Source organism: Nyctereutes procyonoides, unplaced genomic scaffold (assembly GCF_905146905.1).
Source record: "Nyctereutes procyonoides isolate TBG_1078 unplaced genomic scaffold, NYPRO_anot_genome, whole genome shotgun sequence".
In the NCBI taxonomy this organism is placed as follows: domain Eukaryota; kingdom Metazoa; phylum Chordata; class Mammalia; order Carnivora; family Canidae; genus Nyctereutes; species Nyctereutes procyonoides.
Window position 1 is genome coordinate 38,129,670 of NW_026575126.1, and position 19,858 is coordinate 38,149,527.

Here is a 19,858-nt window from a genome sequence, read left to right on the forward strand (position 1 = left end):
AATTGTATATTTTTATAAACCCCCACCCCCCCCACCCCCCCCCCATATTGTGCTGCATGGTTTTGTGGTTGCAGGTTTGTAGTTTTTTAGTTTTTTTTTTGTTTTGTGCTGTGGAGTGTGTGTTTTGGTGAAATAGTTGTAGTTCTTGTTTTTCTTTTGTGGGTGGCAGTCAGTTGGCCTGTTCTTGCTCGTCAGCCTTTCCGTGTTTTTTGGTGTTTCTTTCCTCTTTTTTTGTCCTGCGCGGGGTGTGCCGGTTTTGTCATGGGTCTGGGGGTTCCGTGTGGTTGGCGTCTGGTAGTGTTGGGGAGAGTCACCCCGAGTTGATACTGGTCTCGCGCCGCCTTCTGTGGGGCTTCTGTCTTCTGTGTTGTTTGGGTAGGACCCACGATCACCTCTTGTGATGTGGTTTTGGCGCCGCCTTGGCCCCTTGGTAGGTAGTTGGTCTGTTGCCTCCGCACCAAAATAAGTTTTTTGTTTGGTTGGGTAGGTGATGTACGGCTGTGATTGTAGGCACTATGGTTCACTGCGTGTAACGTTACCTGTCCTGGGTGTGTACGGTAGGTGTTAGTTCGAGCTCCGTGTCTTTATAGATCGGTGTGTGTGTTTGGGATTCATATGAGCTGTTGGATTCTCGGTGTGTAAGGGAGCATTGGTTGGTCCCCCTCTGCATTCTTCTTTCGTTGTCTGTGGGCGGCAGTTGGTTTTGAGTGTCTCCTTTCTTGGGGGTGGGTGCTACGTGCGTTGCAGTGGTAGCAGTAGTGATTCTCTTTGTTGTGGGTAGGCACTTCTGTGTGCGCTACGGTGTCCGTTTGGCGGGTGTTTTTGGTCTCTGGTCCCGGGTGGCCTGGCCATTGCGGGGGCTCCTCTTGCCGCGGGGTATTCCTGCTTTTGGGTTTTTTGGATCGGGCCTATGCTGTGGTGTCGGTGCGGATGCTAGGTGTACACTGTCTATACGTACTTGTTTCGACCTAGATGGGCTGGCTGGTACACCTCCCTTCGCTGCTCCCTGTTACCTTTCGTTTCCCCCCTGTGGCAGTGTTGGAGTATGGGCTTCTGTGGCCCTCCCTGCACGTGGTGTTTTTTTGGGTTGTCGATTGGCCGCGTTTGGGATGTGCTTTTTGTTTGCGCTCTTCTGGGGCTCTCCTCGGTCATATAATCGCCATCGTGCACTGCGTGGTGGCCATGAGGGGACAGGGCGTCCGGTTACGCCCCCTTGTTCTTCGTCGACGTCTTTTATGATGCTCTTCTCCATAGATGCGACTTGCCGTTCGGAGGCCCTGTCGGTGGTCTAGGGATCCTTTGACTCGGTACAACTTTGGTGGTGGGGTCGCAGCTGAGGTTGTATGTTAGGTCCCCCCCTTGGCTGGGGAGTCTGCTCATTAGGGGTGGGTTGGGTGGGCGTGATGGAGGTCACCATCGCTTTGGTAAGGCCGTGATGTACAGGTGCTCGGGGATGAGGAGGGGTACGCTTTGTTCTTGTTGGTCACGATCGAGGAATTCTTGGGCACCCTCGGGTGTTCTGCCTGATCGTACCGCTTCTGCTCTGGCCTGTACCTTAGAATCTGTCTGTCCACGTGTAGCTTTGTTGTATCGGAGGGGGTCTATTCCTGTAGACTTTTCATTGCTTTCTGGCCTTGTGGGGAGCCTCGCCAAAGGGTCACGTCCTCTGCCCTCCTGAGGGGTCACCTGCGCTGTTGCTTTTTTGGGCGGGATCCCCAAGGCTGCTGAGCATGGATGTGGTGTACCGTGGGGCTATTGTGCAGATGCCAGGGTGTTGGCACATGGGTGCACTGGTTTGGAGCATTAGAGCAAGTTGTGCCATGATAATATATATATGCCCCTCTACAGGGTACTGTGCTCAGGTTTGGGCTTGGTCTCAGTACCAGAGCATCCGATGGGTCTGGGTGACTGTCCTGGACGTTCTTTTGCTTGCGCTCCCTGCTGTTGTTTTGGGTGTATGTTTTTTGGGGTATTGTGGTCCGGAGGATCTTGTAGGGCATTTAGAGTCTGGGACGGGAGCGGTTTGGCGGGTACGGCTTGGCTTTGGGGAGGCTCGGGCTCCCAGTGAGGCTGTGAGTCCGTGTGTGGTGGTGGTTCCCACTGGGTCCCGTGTACTGGTGTTGGTCTGGGGCCCGCCTCCACTACGTTGTGGGCACTGTGCCTCAGGGGTGCGTGTGGTGGGGCGGCCGGGGCTGCCAATGGCCTTTAGTTTGTTGCGTCGGTTACCCAGTTTGCCGTGTATTCGATTCGCTCGTTGGGGTTGTGGCTTGGGTTCGCTTGGAGTGTGGTGCCGTTTTGTATTGGTGGTTTGGCTTATAGCTGGTGTGGCCTCCGGTGTGCGTCACTACGGTGTGGTTATGATGATGGGGTTCTGGCTCATCTGTGTACGTGTTGTTGCGAGTACGTTGTGGGACCTACTGGCCCCCCTCGTGGTATAGTTTGGACTACAGGGTTTATGAAGTTCTGTCGCCCCACGGTGGGTGAGCCTCCTAGTCTTCTCAGGGCCACGGGTGGCTCATGGCGTGATTGTGTGGGGCGGTAGTGGCGTGCTACAGGCCGTAAGTTCTCCATGCTGGGTGTAGGTCCTGTTCACCTCGGTGTAGCTTATTTCTGTCTCGGGCAGTTCGGTTAGTTTTTCTGGAGTGGGGTTCGGCGACATGTGTTAGCTAGCATTTTTCTGAGTCCGAAGTGAGAATTACACTTGACCGGTTGCTAAAATAGGTGGTCCTACCCCATAGGCCATAATGTTTCGTTCGGAGGGCCCAAATCAGCTCCCCGTAGGGGGCCCTCCGTGAGCATACATGTTTGCCCCCACCTCGCCTGTCCCTTCCTCGGGCAGGGGGGCCAGGCAGAGCCCCCTCGGGATTTGACCGGGCACGGTGGTCAGTGGTAGCGAGATGTGTGGCTTTCACCTTTGTCAGGTGCTCCACTCCTGCCCTCTAGCGCACGAAGTGTAAACAGTCCCATTTGAGCATAGCCATGGGAGGGGGCGGCCCCGGTCCGTGGAGCCGTATATGGCCCTCAGGCGTTTGGGCAGGATAACTACCGCCAGCGCGGTGACGTGGGTCTGACGGTCAGGGGTGCTTGTGTAGTGGGTATAGGAATGTGAGCTACGGAGGATGGGAGGGATAGCTGTGATACAGCCTTTCAGACAGGAAACCCCATCCCCATTACCCTGAGGCGGGGGCGGCGGGCCCGTATGAGGCTCTTCCAGTGCTCGTTTTTTTTGCTTGCCTACCATGTGCTGGTGGGCCCTGTCGATGGGTCCTTGGACAGCACATGCCGGGGCTTCCGGCATGGTTTTGTGCGCTTCTGATTGTATTGGTGGTCGTCTGATGGTTTGCTTTGTTTCCATATACTCATTATTATTTTGCCTGGAATATAAAAATCCCGGAGTTCTTGCTATGTTTATTATAGAGCTTAAAGCAGTGTTTTTTTAGCGCTTTATCTACTCATTTGAGGGTCTCTGGTGGTTAATGTGCTTACATTTTGAAAGTGATGCTGTGGAGATGCATACGCCGATTCTTGCGCTGACTGTATTGTGTTAGCGCTCGCGGTTGTGCGTGTGTGTCCTATTGTTGTGGCGCGTAGTTTTGTGGGGCGCCACTGCTTGAGATCGTGAGGTGTAGGTAGGTTTTTTTGTGTGATTAGTGTGGCGGGTGCTGTTATAGTGTCGCTAGCAGAGTGTGAGGTGTTAGATTCTTCTAGCGTGTTGGTGGCTACCATGTAGCGCCCAGTTCTGTCGCACGCGGCTGTGGTCGGGGTGACGTGGCCCACGTGGCGATGCGTCTGTGCCTAGGGTTCTTGTGGTGTTGGGCTTGTGAGGGGATATCTACTTAGTGTTCCTTGCTCCCTCCCTCCATTGCCAATCTTTCCTACCTGGGTAGTCTATTTAATTTAATTTGGGAGATTTGAGAGTGGATGCACCGGGCTAACCCCCAGAATTTGTACTAGGCGGCCCCGGGAGCTAGCTTGGGAAATTGACGATGTGGTTACTGGTAGGTGGCGTAGGCTATTGCACCTCTCCAGAAATGTTTGTTGGCAATGGGGTCTTCTGGGCGGCCGAGGTCCAATTGCTAGGCTTGGAGGGAGTTCCTCCGGTCCCCCTCTGGTTGGCCGGTGGGGCTTTTTCTTGTTTGGGTCGTGTGGGGTCGTTGATAGAGTTTGATTTTGGGGCTGGCTGCTTTCCTGGGAGAGCCCCTCGGGCAAAGCTTGGGGTCAGTACATACCCTCTGGACACTGCCGTGCACCTGGTTTGCAGCTGCGTTGGAATTTGCTGGGAAGTACTTACCTGGTTTGAGTCTGCGGGGGGGATGCCAGTGCAGGGCACGGGGGTGGGCTCCTGATGGGGTGTGAGGCTTCGCGTATGGTGGGCCCCGGCCGATTCCGGGGGTAGGGGCTTCTGTAGGACGCCCTGTCGACCCCAGGCGAGGAACTGATTAGCCGTAGGTAGTTGTTCTTATCTTGCTCTTGTTGTTGTGCCTGCTTATTCCCGGCTCGGTTTCTTTTAGGAGTTATTGAGTCACGCAGGCCTGAGACTGTGGGTGGTGTGGGTTTGGACTAGGGATGTGGGGACAGCATGGGGTGGTGGCTCGGAAAAGCAGTTGCGGCACAGTGTAGAAGAGGTGGCAGGACAGAGTGGACGCGGTCCTGCACCCCGGTGGCTGCGGCCTCCTGCGGGCAGGCGGGTCCTGGGGGTCCCGGGGCTCGGTGTGGCTGCCAGGGGCCATGGCCCTGGGTTCCCCACAGGTGGGCATGAGCGGGAGCTTGGCCGCAGGAGGCCGAGGCCCTGCCCCGTGCAGGGGGCCGCTTCTGTTGCTAACGTCGCGTGGTGTGCCTGCAGCTTGCCTGCGGCCCGGCCCTTCAGCCCCCTCCTCCCCGTCTTCCCAGACGCCAGCAGGATCGTGGGCCTCACCCCTTCCCCAGTTAGAGGCCCCGGGGTCGCGGATTGAGCTCTGGGGCTCCTGGAGGGGGGGTGAGGTGGGGATCCCCTCCCATAGCCCCTCCTCGCCGTTTCAGCAGCTTGTCATCCTGGCAGCGACCTCGGGAAGGAGGGGAACCACCCTCCCTCATGCCCCGGGGTGGCCGCCTCCCCCTCCTTGCACCGAGATGCTGGCACCAAGGCCCTGCTGCAGGAGCTCCGTGGGCACCGTCTCCCCACAGCCGTCAGGAGGCTCCCTGGCATGGTGGCCGTCCCGGGGAGCTCGCTCAGTCCGGAGCTCGAGGACGGGGTCCCTGCCGGGGCGCAGAGACCCCTGCCTGAGGCTCCAGCAGGGCCCCGGCTCCGTAGGCATGGGGCATCGTTGGCAGACGCGCTGGTGTGGACCTGCCACGGCCTGTGCTGTGGGGCTGGAGCCCTGAAGACCCTGCCAGGACGGGGGACTGCCCCACAGGGCCCCGCCTGCCTTGGAGGTCGTGGCGGTTAGCCCGCTCACAGCCCGGGGGCCTTTGAAGGCTGTGCCATGGGGCCTGGGCTGCCCCTTACACCTCGACCCCATCACCCGGGCCCCGGGGGCTCTGGGCAACGGCGGCCGATGCGGGTCCTACAGCAGGGGCCCCGTGTGCCCGGTGTTGCGGTGGGGCGGCTGTGCCCCAGGGGGCTGGGAGGAGGCCCACCACGTCCACGCGGATGCTGCACCCAGTCTCCGCCCTGCAGGGCGGAGTGACAGCCGTGATGGTTTGGGACCCCGGCAACATGAAGCCGTTGCAGACAAAAGCCCCGAAGACGCAGCTCATGCGGACGCTGAGGTCGCACCCCCTTCCCGGAAGGTTCGCCGTCTTGAGGTGTAGCCGTTCTGGGGAGTGTAGTGCAGTGACTGGTGTGTGCTTCAGCTCGCCACATTCTAGAACCTTCCGTCCCCCCTGGGAATCTGTGTCCCCCACCCCCGCCGCTCATGGGTCCACGGCCTGCACGCCTCGTAGACACAGAGTCCCACATACCCTCGCTCACCCGCCTGCCCCCTCCCCCCAGCAGCCCGTCCCCAGGGATCACCCGTGTGGTAGTGGGTGTCGGTGCACCGCCCCATTACAGCTGAGCAACACCGCATGGATGGGCCACGTTCTGCTTGTGCGTTAGTGGACGCGCCGTGTTTGCTGCGCTCTGGCTCTCAGGGCCTCGCTGCTGGACACGCGGTCGGAGGACCCGTTCTGGGGTCGGGGCGGCCCCGTGAGCCACGGGAAATGGCCGGGCAGCCGTCTGAGGGGCTTCGGAGCGGGCTGGGGCCTGCGCTCCCCTGGGAGCTGGGCATGCGTGGAGCCCCGCTGTGCCTGGCCTGCTGTGCTCCGTCTTGGTGCCTCCCGCCCCCTCGAGGGCTCCCTGGAGGGGTCCGCATGGCACGGGGAGCGGGTGCTGCGCCCAGGCGGGTCCCCCCACCAGCAGCCATGCACAAAAGCACGCGGCTTCCGGTTTAGGTGCCCGGCAGGGAGGAGGCTGCCTCTGCGTGTGGCTGCAGCATCTCCCGGGAGGGGCTGGCCAGCTGGGTGCGGGGCAGGAGGCCTGGGGCCTCCCACCACCCACCACCGGGGGTGAGGGGCCAGGTATGTGTCCGGGTGGGTGGGCCCCTCCCTGGGCCTCCCCCGCGCGGACAGCGGACCCCCAGGCCTGGAGACGCCACGGCGCAGGCGAACACGCCGTGCGGAGGCCCCGGGGGCCCAGCCAGGGGGGCCACAGAGGTGGCCTCCAGCCCGGGCCCCACCCCGTGCCCCACCCCGTGCCCCACGCTGAGCCATGGCTCCCTCACGAAGGCTTCTCCCGGGACTTTCCCGTGCCCCTTTGGACACTTCCATGCAGCGTGTCCTAGCGAAGCCAGCCTCTGCGCTGCGGCTTTGCTCGTGCATGGTCTCCCGCCGCTGTCTTGTTCCCCTCCGTCCACCCGGGAGGGGTTTCTGTGCTGATCTCGGCGCCACCATCGCGGCCTCCCCGCCGTCCGTGCAGACGTGGTGGCGTTCAGCCCTCGGGGGTCACAAGCCGTGCTTCCTGGCGTGGACCTCTAGTGGCCTCCCCGGCTCCGTGGACCTGCCCCGGTTCTCTGCGGTCATGCGGATGGAGGGACTGGGAGGGGCCGGGGATGGGGAGGCCGCGCCGTGCGCTGAGAGGCAGCCTGGTTCTGGGCCCCGGGTCTGGTCTGTGGCAGAGCTGCCGGGGTACAGGGGATGTCCCCCCTTCAGCAGCCCGGGATTGTTCTCCTGCAGGGTGGGCTTTCTGCCCCAGGAGTAAACATATGCCTTTCTTCTGCAAGTTGGAAGACTGAACAAACACACAAGAGAACGGGGAGCTGGGGGGCGCGGCAGGTGCGTGCACATGTGGGCTGGTCCCTGAGGGCCTGGAGTGGGGTTTGCGCTTGGCGTTCCCGATGCACAGCAGATCGGAATGAGTCCCCAAGGGGCGGTGTCCCGAGTGGGACATCCTGGCGGTGGGGTTGGCCTGGGAGGCCTGAGTTTGGAGTCTCTGGGCCACCCCACCCTGCACTCCGTCCTCCTTGCTGCCCGTGCCCACCGCCTTCCTGGGCGCAGGGATGCTCGCGCCAAGCTGTTGTGGATTTAGCCTAATGGAGCTTAGCCGGCGAGCAGATTGCTCTGGGGGGCAGCAGGCAGGGTGCTCGGCCTCCAGAGACAGGGCTCTGCAGCTCTATGTGCGTGATCTCACGGCCACCCTCCAGGGGGCCCAGCCTGTGGGGTCAGGGCCCCGTCCTTGCAGCCTTCCAGCCCCCTTGTTCCCTGCTGGCCTGCGGCTCCCCTAGAGAAGACACGATGCACCCCGCCCCCAGTGTTGGCGACCAGCCAGGGGAGCACGAGGGGGATGGGGCACGTGGAGCCTGTGGGACGCATCCTCAGCACCTGAGGGCTAACTGCGTTGCTCCCATCCCACGAGTGGAGAAACTGAGGCTCAGTGTGAAGGGCAGGCGCTTGTCCCCGGGCTCAGAGCTGGGCGCAAAGGGGAGAAATGGTCGGCACGGCCCTGGGGGCCCCGAGACAGCAGCCCTGGGTGGCCTTGGGGGCCTGCGTGTGACCTTGAAGATCTGGCTCAGGGGTCTGGGCCCACCGTTGGGTCACACTGTCCTGTGCCACACTGGCCTCTGGGTCCCATAGCGTCAGGGTCCCCTGTTGGCACAGCTGCAGTGAGGGGCGACAGCCCCCGAGACGTGGACCGAGGAGCCTGAGCCCTTCTGACTTCTAGGACTGATGGCATCTCCATGCGGCGGTGGCCGGGGCTGCCCAGCGGCCCCAGGGTCACTCCCACTGCCAGGCGTCCCCGCTCCAGTCCATCCTGGAAGCCTGGTATGGTGTGTAGTTGCTGCATCCTGAACACCAGACGGGGTTGCCCGGGAAGAGATGGATGGTATGAGGTTTGCTGGTACCAGAGAGATGAGAACGGCGACCTCAGATAAGCGCCTCGCTAGCAGGCCGGCTGTCCCATGGTTTGGGTATAGGTTTTGAAATTTGAAGGATAAAATCATTGAGTTTTTTGAGAATTTACATATGGGTAGGTTAGGTTTAAGTGAAAACTTAAAGTTATAAAAAAAGAAAAAATTAGAACCGCTCTTTGCGTGTTCCCTCTTGCCCTTGTAGCCCCCCGCCACCCTGCGTGGCCCTGAAGGTCCGCTTCAGATACCTCGTAGACTGCATGCCCTCGGTTCTTTCGTGTAATCCCCCGAGAGGTCCTGGGGTTTTACGTGTTTGGGGTCTGTTTCCTCGCGGCACTCGGAGCCCCTTCTGCTCGTCTCGAGTTGCTTGGTGCAATGTGCTGTCCTCCGGGACTGGCCCCCTCTGGCTCCACCTGCTTGGGGTGAGGCCGGGCCGGTGAGGCGCGCTGCCATTTTGGTGGGTGGCTGTGCATTGGGTGAAGTCTTGTGGCTCCTTTGCGGGATCAACAATTCCCACATCAGTTCAGGGAGTAGGTCTTTTAGAGGGTGGGGGCATTATGGTGGGGTTGGGCTGGCGTATATGTGCCTAGGGCGGGTTGTGTGTCACTCCAGTCACTCACATATGCTCTGTGTGGCTGTCACATGGTGTTGGGTCGGTGTGCTGAGTTCTTATTCCCCCTGCAGACTGAGGCCCCATGAGTTTGCCACTAGTTGCCATTCTAGATGGCTCTTTGGATCCCCGGGTCTCGTTCGTGAGCCACCTGTGTAACTGCCTGTCTTGCCTTGGGTGGTCCGCGGTATTGTACCTCTATGCAGGGGGGTCAGAGTTATGGTTGCGGATCTGAGCGGCCACGGGCCTGTGAGCCATCATCTGTGCCGGGTCATGCTTACCCCCCACAGTAGCGTTGGAGTCCCCTCTGCTCTTTGCACTTGACCACCTTCACCCTTCACCTTCGGCCCCCCCCGTGCTTGCTGCTCGGCTTTTGGTTTGGGCCACGGCCTTCCAGATTTTCTTGTTGACTCAACTGAGCATATGGATATCTTGTAGTTCCTTGTTGTGTGGAAATTGACTCCTATATGTGTGTAGATGTTTGGTTCAGATAGACCGTTAAGGTATTGTTTATTAAAAGTACCCATGTAAATTCCATTCGGTGTAATTAAGTCTCCTGAAAGTCTCTAATGTGGTCTTCTGGACGTGTGCCTGCCTGGTTTGGCACTGGCCTTAGTCCTCTGCTGCCCACTATGGTGGTTGGCCAGGGTACGGTTTGTAATTGGTGTTGGTTGGCGATGGTATGTGGACGCTTGGCTCTGGCTGGGCCCGACCCAGCCCCTTGTCCCCCAGGCTGCTGCTCCGCCCTCCTCTGGGGAGCCTTTTAAGTTGGCAGATGTGCTGATGTCCCTTGTCTGCAGACTCTGGGTGAGAACCTTCGTTTACTTGCGCCCCTCTTTCATCAGACGGGGCGTGGTCTGGGTGCTGTAGGGCGTCCCTAGGGATCACTTTGTATTCCTGGTATTTGTTGTGGGTTGGGTGGAGGGAAGCAGGGGCGGCTGTCTGCTTAGGTGGTGTGCTCTCCAGATGGGTCATAGGGATATCTCGGTCGGTAGAATGGTGGAAATCTATTTTTGGGGCTGGTTTTGGTCAACGCACTCGTGTCAGTTTCTGGTTTCTGTGGCCTCTATAGATTCTGTCCCCTGCCACTCGTTGGATGATGCTCGGCGCTCAGTTTGGCAGGTCATCGGGGCTTTCTTGTGTTACGGTGTTTTCGTGTGGCTATCCAGTAATCTCAGGTCTCCTCGGGGGTGTGTGTCCTGGGCATTATGATTGTGCCGCATGGGGTTGGGTCAGGCCAGCCTGGCGTGTTGGGCCAGCTGTCAGGTACTGTCTATGTTTGGGGGGAGGTGGGTGGGATGTGGATCTTCTGGTTGTGGTAAGGGGGCTGTTTGTGTTGTGGTTGGGAAGAAGATGTTGTAGTGGTGGGAGATCGCCAAGCTGGGGGACCTCAAGCAGGGATCTTTTTCCAGGTGTAGCGGAGGGCGCACCGTCAGCTGGTGCCTGGGGGTGCGTGAGGAGAGTATGTAGTGGGCCGCCCCGCCCTTGCCCCGGGTCGATGTAGCGTTCTCAGTATTGGGGCCGCGGGAGGAAGCCCTGGACTCATGCTGAGGTGGGAGGTCGTTCCTCGCGATCTGCCTTCCTTCACGTTCGCGCTGGGTGCCAGAGACAGGGACGCACACCAGCTTGGCTATGTCTTAAAGCAGGATGCGGGGGTGGGGGTACAGGTCGTGGTGGCAAGGTATTGGGATGGGCTACACATTTGGTTCCGCAATGTGTGTGTGGGCAGCTGGTAGGATTCTATTAAGGGGCAGGGTAGCAGCGGAGAGCGATGTGAGGTCACCGAGTATGGTACAGGAACGCTCGCATGAGGAGAATTTGAGTTGTGTGTGCGGTGTACTGCGAGGGAGGGGGCTCCAGGGCATCATGCAGTGGAAGCATGTGTAGAGGTCGGGGGCACGAGGCTATGAGACAGGGGTCCCAGGGGGGGATGTGACTGATGCTGCAGTGGTATGTGAGGAGACCTGGTGGTAAGAGGGTTTTATCATTGTCGTGCTTGTCAGACGGGAGGAGGGTGGATAGGGGGCCCCCCCCCCCCCCCCCCCCCCCCCCCCACCCCCCGGGCCCCCCCCCCCCCCCCCCCGCCCCCCCCCCCCCCCCCCCCCCCCCCCCCCCCCCCCCCCCCCCCCCGCGGGAAGCCATGCCGTCTGCCCACGAAACATTTAGGCGCGGACAGGGGGATAGAGCTCGTGTGTGCATGGGCTGGGGAGGGTGAAGGCTACTGTTCAGGGGCGGAACAAAGGCATCCCCTACCGACATGCAGTGTGGCAGACTGGCATTCAGCCGGTGTGGGGGTCGGGAGTTTGAGCGCTTTTGTGGTGCTGCTCTGCAGGCATGCAGGGGGCGTGAGAGGATAGAGCCCATAGTATAGTACCGTATATGATGGCTTCTATAACATAACCAGTGTGCCACTTTGATTTCCCACTTTCATGCTGCTCGCCTCTGTTGCATTTTTTGCTTGGATTTGATTTAATGATAGAGTTTTGAGACTTTTTATAAAATAAGTCATTGTGGGGGGTGTTTCTGTCTTCGCACCAAGTGTTGGAATTCACATCTGTTGGCCCTTACCCAGGCGAAGTACGTGGGAGTCCCAATCTTCGCCGGGGGGGGGGGGATGAGGATTGCATATGGTTTAGGTGAACAACACATCGATGCGGTGGTTGCAAGGAGCCAGGAGATGCGGCTAAGCCTGTGCGCCACTACTTTCCAGCCTGACCACCCACCCCCTCTAGCTGTCGGGATCGCCGACGAAACCGCCGCCCATCCGTTCCTAGGCCAGTACCTTGGGCACCGATGTTGTGGGCCCATGTGGGCCGCTGCGAGCTGTAGCCGGAAGCTGATCTCTCCGTCCCTCACCGCACAGTCCAGGACGGCGTCCGCACAGGCACTGTGGTTTACCGGCGACGCCAGAATTAAGGCAGTAGAGATAATTACCGTGGTCGATCTCGGCAGGACCCACAATGACAGAAATGTCAGCGTGTCAGTGGGCCAGCCCCGCGCGCACCTGGGCTGACACTTGGCATCTGGACGACGCCCACGCTCATCCCCGGGTGATGAGCTATGGGGTGTAGGGAGGGGGCGCGCCGCACGGTCCGTGTCAGCGACGGGTGGTGGTGCACAGGGACACCGGCTGTCACTCACGCCACGTTGTCACCTGAACCTGTTCCACTCCGCAGGCACGACGAGAAAACGACGCTGACATACAGACACACAATGTGTTGCTGGAGGGGCCGGCACCTACATCCCTCCTTATTGCCCCTGCGGTAACTCAGAAAGCCAACCGTGAGTGGGTGGGATATAGCGTGGTGACGGGGCTCTTTCTTGCACGCGTAAGGGGATCGGCGTGTGGGGTGCTTTTGCGCGGAATTTGCACAACAGTGGCCCCCTTGGTGTCCCCCAAGTTCCGGTTAGGGTTCATTGTAGTGGATAGGGTTTGTCACTCCCTGCATGTGAAAGTATGCCCTGGAGGTCCCTCCACCCTGCGCGCATGATGTTAGACGTGTTGCAGTATGGAGTGGAGCCCCGGCGCCCCTGGCGGGCTGGACTGCACCGCGGATCCTTCCAGTATGTGGTCTCAGTAGGTCTCTGGGCCCACAAACTCATGGGTGAATGCGGTGTGGTGGGACCTAAACGGGGCCAGCTAGATGGGGTGGTGGTCGACTGGACTGCAGCTTGCCGGACTGGCCTCAGCTTCGTAAAAGAGGTGGCAGAGGTATCCCGGGAGATCCTGATAAAAACACCAAGATTGGAGCAATGCACGTTGATAATAAGGATGGGGACCACTGGCACGTAAGGGGCGTAAAAGGCAGCCGGTCCACATATGGAGGGATGGGTGGGTCTGGGTGGAGCGATGGGGGGTGTGTTCTGTCCATGTGGTGACGCCTTGTAGGTGCTGGTGAATGTACGTGCAGGTGTGTAGGGTGACTCGCTTCCCATGGAGCAAGCATTTGTGAGCTGAGCCGGCGCTCTTGTGCCCGTGGAGTGCGAGCAGGAACTGGGATTGTTGCAGGCAGGGGGCATCTAGGGAAGGCGACTATATTGACAGTCTAGGTGCCACTGAAGCTCCGTCAGGTCGCTGGGTTTAGGCTGGAATCTGAGCCCGCAAGCGAAGACGAGATATGCTTATACGGGGCGGCCCCACCTCAGCTTGGCGGGCAGCGCTGCCCAGACAGAGGGCGCAATACGTCTGTGCCTCGGTTTGTACCCTTTACCGTAACCCAAGGAGCTTGCGAGCAGTTGTCACCCAGGCGCACGAGGGGTGTCATGACGTTGAGGGGTGAATCCAAAACACGGCTGGGATATGGATGGGCTCTACCTCGCAAGGCAGGTAACGACTGAGTGGGGTCGGGGCGGGGCGGTGGGTCCCGGGTCCCGGGGCCTGCTCCCTGCGGCCGTTGATTGTCTCCCTGCTTCCGCGTTTTTGACCCTTTAACTCAGGCCGCCCGCTCCCAGTGGTTGAAGCACATTCAGCTTGATGGTTCTTCATTTGCTGACATTATGCTGCGTGACCCGTGGGCATGTTCCGGCCCTGCGAGGACGGTCGAGTGCTGCTGAGCGGTGCGCTGACTAGTTCTGGTGTTTTGTGTGTAGCGGTTGCTCTGCCGCTGCTGTGTCTCTATCGGAATGGCTATTTGTATATTTTCAATTATCTCATTTCCCATGGGGGGTCTGTGGTTGTTCTGGGCGTCTGGCTTCTTCATGGCCCTGGTCTCCTCGCCTGGCCTTCGTCTCGATACTTCTTTCTTTAGCCTTTTCTTCGCGGTCTGGAGGTCTATATGGTTTGAGTGAGATGATTGCCTCAGGGTGGATCTATATTTCAGGACAGAGTGAAGAGCAGTCTGCTGGGGTACACGTGGAATCTGGCTTTGGTTGTCTTTTTTTGATCATGGACTGGTGGATTATTTCGATAAACCCCGCACCCGCTTGTGTCAAGGGTTGGGCGTGGAGGTGGTCCCTGCGCGCACCGCTGTTATCTATATTTCCGCTCCTGGCCTGCCCATACCTCATTTCTGCTCTAGGCCACCTGGGGGTGGGGTTTTGCACTTCTGCATGGGGCCCTTGGGGAGATCGGCTGGGCGGTTGGGGGTAGTGGTGTAGTCCGGCGATGGCCTTTGCCTTGGGGTACCCTGTCTCGCTATATCATAGAAGTACTCCCAGGGTCTGATGGTTGTGTGTTGGGTGTGTGGGACAGACTACATATGAGCCAAGTGAGTGGGACGGACGCCCGAGCGGTTGCCCCAGAGGCTTTACTGAGGTCATACAACCGCTAAATATATACGATGGTCCATATCCCTCATGCCCCCAGCAGATATGGAAATATTTTGTACCGCTGGTCGGGTCTCATATTACGTGTGTACTATCATGTTATTTTAGGCCTTCAGGACAGAGAAATGCGAAAAATTTGTGTGCTGCTAGGCCCCTCCGTGCTATAATTCCGTGGAAATGCCCAGTGAGTGCCGCCATCCCCTGGGACATGCCTCACGACCTAGGTGTTTACTAGGAAGGGTCCCCGGGCCCGTGGGAGTACGGATATAAGCGCACGTTGCTTGCCTGACCGGACCCATATACAGGACGATGGGGGTGCATAGGAGCGAGCTGTCCTGTCGCTCCCCCGCACTGTGTGGTCTGAGGGGATAGATGGGGAGAGGCAGGCTGGGTTGTGTTGGGAGTTACGGATCTCCCCACGATCGATGCCAGCTGGATTGCTCGTCTGGTACTTACATCTGGTGTACATTCTGGGGGCTTCCCGGTAGTGATATAAGCGTACCAGATATGCTTCTAGGGTGAAGTCATCGTGGCTGCTTGTATGAATAGCACGCCCACCCTGTCACTTTCGGCCTGTTTCATGTGCCGCACGGAGGGAGGGGTGGGAGGTGGGGGGGCGTGATGAGAATGTATGGGAGTTTTAGCCAGCCGAGGCACTGCTGTGTGCTGAATCCAAAAGCGGCTTAACTTACATCCTGGGCGAGGGAATGGAGAGAGGGGAACTCCGTTTAAAGAGTAGGGGTGATAGAGTGTCTATGATAAGGCACATGTAGTCTGGCTACCCTTTCCAGGTGTTTTTGGAACCACCGGATATAGGTTGTGAAGTGTTTCGGCTGCTTCTCATAGCTGCTTGGGCGAGTCCTATGGTTTGCTCATGCAGCAGCAACGCCAGGCCTAGGCCGTCGATGGGCTGGTCGTACTAGCTTCTCCCCTCTGTTGGTGTTGCCTCAATCTCCCTCGGGGTTCAGCGATACGTCCCGTCCTCTTGGCCAACAGTCTAGCTCCACGCAGAGGGCATGTGTCTGGAGTGTTGGGTACAGTGATGGGGGATCGTACCTCCACGATCTTTCTTTTGGTGTCTCGTTTTCCTAACCTGCCTCCTATTTGTTGTACCGTTTTTGTTCCTCAGCGGTTCGAGAGGGGATGCAGGATGACGTCGGGTTACCTGGGTGTTAGTCCCGTGATGCCTAATCTGATGCTTCTTCCTGTTTGTGTTCCTCGGTTTTGAGTGCTTGGCGATGTTTGATAGGTGTTGTCTTTGTTTGTAGGTCTTCTGTGATTGCTGTTGTCTCGTGGTCGTCTCCCCTCTCGCCCTCGTGTCTTCTCTTCTTTGTGGTTCCCTCCCGTGTGTTTGTTGTGTCTACCGTGGTTTTTGTGACATAGGGAGTTTGATTAGTTGGTGCTCACGTCGGGGGTCATTTGATGTCCGTTTTTTCCTAACAGGGGCTTAGCTCCCTAGTACTGCCCGTGGTGTGGTTTGAATGTTTTCATTTGTGTTCTCAAAATGGGGTCTCACATCAGGATGTGTCCCATAGCTGTCCTCGGGGTGTGTTACACTGTCTTTCTGTGATAAGTGTGTCTGTTTGTGAGTCGTGTCTGTGACCCTGGGGGCCCAGGGCAGGTGCCCCCCTGGCCCAGGCCATGGTTTGCTGCCTCAGCCTTGCCCTTGTTCGTTTTGGGAAAGGAGTCACCCTTCTGAGGTCTGGGAGGGGATAGGCCCAGGTAAGTGGGGGGCACAGGGGGCTTGGCCAACCCACTGCTGGATTGATTTGCATTCCTACAGCCCCAGCTCCTGCCCTGAGGTTCCCCCTGCCAGTGCCGGGCCCTGCTCCTGTGTGATTGACGCAGGGTGTGGGAACAGGTGCTCCCTGAACCCCGTACCCGCAGCAAGACCCCTGGCTCCTGAGTCCTGGAGGCAGCATGGAGCCCCTGGGGTCCCTGAGGTGCCCGGGGGCCCCGGATGTGCCTGGTCCTGGCAGTGGGTCATTCAGACCCGAGATCACCCAGGCCCACAGCCTCGCTCTGCCCCGCGTAGGCCGTCACTGGCTCTCAGGGCCGAGTGTGTGGGGACCCGGCGGGAGTCCCCCCAGAGTTCCCGTGTGTGGATGGCAGAAGGGGTGGGGGCCTGGCAGGAGCCCCTGGAGGGCTCCACTGTGCTCACTTGTTTCCCCGCCCCGCAGGCATGCGGATCCTGGTCACGCTGCTGCTGGACACTCTGCCCATGCTCGGGAACGTCCTCCTGCTCTGCTTCTTCGTCTTCTTCATCTTCGGCATCGTGGGTGTGCAGCTATGGGCCGGACTGCTCCGCAACCGCTGCTTCCTGGACAGCGGCTTTGCCCGGTGGGGCCCCTGAGGGCCCGCGGGGGGGGGGGGGGGCGGGGCGCCGGGCGGCCTCAGGCTCCTCCCCTCCAGCCCTGCCCCTGTAGGCTCCTCCTCTCCAGCCCCGCCCCTGCAGACTCCTCCCCTCCAGCCCCACCCCCTCGTACCCCGCTTCTCAGGCCCCTCCCCTCCAGACCCGCCCCACAGGCTCCTCCCCCTTCCAGCTCCACCCTACAAGCTCCAACTCTCCAGCCCCACCCCTGCAGGCTCCTCCCCCTCCAGCCCCGCCCCCTTATGCCCTGCCCTGCAAGCCCGCCCCGGCGGGCTCCTCCCTCTGGCACCGCCCCCACACGCCCCGCCCCTGCGGGCTCCTCCCTTCCAGCCCTGAATCCGTGGACTCGGTCTTCCTGCAATACTCGAGTTGCGGTTCCGTCTTTTGGGTGTTTGTTTCCTAATCTATCTCACGTGTTCCCTTGTGTTTTTTCTTTATGAACCTGTTTCGCTGTTTCTGTTCTCTCGTCCGTCGCTATCACTGACCCCCACTTGTGTCTCATGCTTTGTTTCTCTGCGTCTGTCCGCACCTCTGCGTGCACCTGTGCATCTCTGTGTGCACCTGTGCGTCTCTGTGTGCACCTGTGCGTCTCTACGTCTCTGCCTCTACACGTGTCCGGGTCCGCACCTCCTGCCGGCTGCAGAAACAACAACCTCACCTTCCTGCGGCCGTACTACCAGACGGAGGAGGGCGAGGAGAATCCCTTCATCTGCTCCTCCCGGCGGGACAACGGCATGCAGAAGTGCTCGCACATCCCCAGCCGCCGGGAGCTGCGTGTGGAGTGCACGCTGGGCTGGGAGGCGTACGGGCAGCCGCAGGCCGACGCTGCCGGAGCCACCCGCAACGCCTGCATCAACTGGAACCAGTACTACAACGTGTGCCGCTCGGGTGGCTCCAACCCCCACAACGGCGCCATCAACTTCGACAACATCGGCTATGCCTGGATCGCCATCTTCCAGGTGGGGCCCGGCTCCTCGGCTGAGGGCCTGTTTCCCCATCAGTGGGGGCGGGGGTGCACTGAGTGTGTGGGGGGGTGCAGGCAAGGGGGCCCTGCCACCCTCCCAGGGCCGTCCGTGTGTGCAGCCGCCTGCCCCCGCAGGTGATCACGCTGGAGGGCTGGGTGGACATCATGTACTACGTCATGGATGCCCATTCTTTCTACAACTTCATCTACTTCATTTTGCTCATCATTGTGAGTGTGGGCGACGGGGCGAGTCCCAGGGGCCGGGCGGGGTGTTTGGGGACACCAGTGTTGGTAGGTGGAGATGCCCTCATGGTGTGACAGCTAGCCTCAGACCCCTGAAGTCCTGTCTGGGCGCCGTCGTGACCCCAATGTCTCGACATCCCAGCCTCTGCTGACTCTCGGCGTCCTTGCATGAGCTGAGCTGCAGAGTGGGCAACAGAGGCCCGGGGCGGCCCGTGGGGCGCCAGGGGGCTTCTGCTCAGCCCCCAGGGGTAGGTGGTTGTGGGGAAGCCCACCCCTAGCAGGCCTCTCATGGTTGGGTCCCATGCAGAGGTTGCAGAAGAGGCCCGGCTACATCTTGGGGTCACAGCCCTGCACAGAACAGGTACCCCAAAGGCAGGACTCTCCCCGGTGTAGGTGCCCCCACCAGGCACAATCCTCCACAGTATACATGGGTCTCCAGACATAGGGGTGTCCGGGGCAGGGTCTGCAACGACCCCACTATAGAGACGGGGAGATGTTTTTGTGTTTGATCACAAGCAGGAGCTGAGGACAGTGTGGCAGGGTGACCCTGCTGTGGGGGACATAAAGCCCAGGGTTTTGGGGGGGCCTTCCTGGGGAGGACAAGCCGTACAGATGATGGGAAGGAAAGGTTTCCCTGCCACCCCTCGCTTGTGCCCCACCCATCCACACGTGGACTGCACACATGGGCCAGGAGCCCTTACTCGGCTGCCCATGGCAGGTGCTGAGTTTTGGCACCATATCATTGGGGACCCCACCCCTCTCGGCGCCCATGCCAGTCATGCTCACGGCTGTGTCCCCGGCCCGGAGGACAGGCAGCGAGCAGTAGGGCTCACCGTTTCCCCTGGGACTCGGTTCCTGCCGTGTGGAAGCGGCTCCTGCCCCCGCTGCCTGCCCCGCCCACCCCTGACAGCCCACAGGACTCTTCCCCAGCTCCCTGGGCTGGCCACGGGGGCTCACCGCTGCCCGCCTGCTGCAGGTGGGCTCCTTCTTCATGATCAACCTGTGCCTGGTGGTGATCGCCACGCAGTTCTCTGAGACCAAGCAGCGGGAGAACCAGCTCATGCGGGAGCAGCGCGCCCGCTACCTGTCCAACGACAGCACGCTGGCCAGCTTCTCAGAGCCGGGCAGCTGCTACGAGGAGCTGCTCAAGTACGTGGGCCACATCTGCCGCAAGGTGAAGAGGCGCAGCCTGCGTCTCTATGCTCGCTGGCAGAGCCGCTGGCACAAGAAGGTGGACCCCAGCAGCGCCCTGCACGGCCAGGGCCCCGGGTACCAGCCGAGGCGGGCGGGGAGGCACATGGCCTCCGTCCACCACCTGGTCTACCACCACCACCACCACCACCACCACCACTACCACTTCAGCCACGGCAGCCCACGCCGGCCCGGCCCCGAGCCCGGCCCCGGGGACACCAGGCTGGTGCGGGCCGGAACGTTGCCCTCCCCACCCTCACCGGGCCATGGGCCACCGGACGCTGAGTCCGTGCACAGCGTATACCACGCAGACTGCCACGTGGAGGGGCCACAGGAGAGGGCCCGAGTGGCCCACGCCGCGGCCGCTGCTGCTGCCAGCCTCAAGCTGGCCACAGGGCTGGGTGCCATGAACTACCCCACCATCCTGCCCTCGCCCGCCGGGGGCAGCAAAGGGGGCGCCAGCCCCGGGCCCAAGGGCAAGCGGGCCAGCGGGCCTCTGGGCACCAGCAAGCACAGCCCCCTGAGCCTGAGGGGCCCCGACTCCTATGAGAAGATCCAGCATCTGGTCGGGGAACACGGTAAGGACCCGGCCCCACACTGTGGGGAGGAGGTGGGACCGGGGTTGGGTGAGCCCCAAGGAGACAGGCCTCTCGGGACATCCTCTGCCTGTGCGCTCTCCAGGGAGGCCTTGGGTATCTTGGCGAGCCCCGCGTTCCCCTTTCTCCTATTGAGCCCTGGAAGAAGGGGATGAGGGCCTGGGGGGAGGGCGCCTGGCCTCACTCTGCCCCAGACCAAGCCCAAGCGGCCCCAGGGCAAGCGAGGCCCGAGCATTTGCCAACAAAGGCTGACAA

At 60.3% G+C, this 19,858-nt stretch overlaps 1 protein-coding gene across 1 annotated transcript in view; it reads left to right on the forward strand.

The window, feature by feature from the left end:
- Nucleotides 1-12,460: 12,460 nt before the first annotated feature.
- Nucleotides 12,461-19,858, forward strand: part of CACNA1H (calcium voltage-gated channel subunit alpha1 H) — a gene marked incomplete in the record, with an annotated part of 58,362 nt that continues 50,964 nt past the window's right edge. The window contains 6 exon segments of the mRNA XM_055340658.1: nucleotides 12,461-12,685; nucleotides 16,126-16,216; nucleotides 16,419-16,578; nucleotides 17,253-17,568; nucleotides 17,709-17,801; nucleotides 18,793-19,585. Of these exon segments, the coding sequence (XP_055196633.1) occupies nucleotides 12,461-12,685; nucleotides 16,126-16,216; nucleotides 16,419-16,578; nucleotides 17,253-17,568; nucleotides 17,709-17,801; nucleotides 18,793-19,585 (1,678 nt within the window).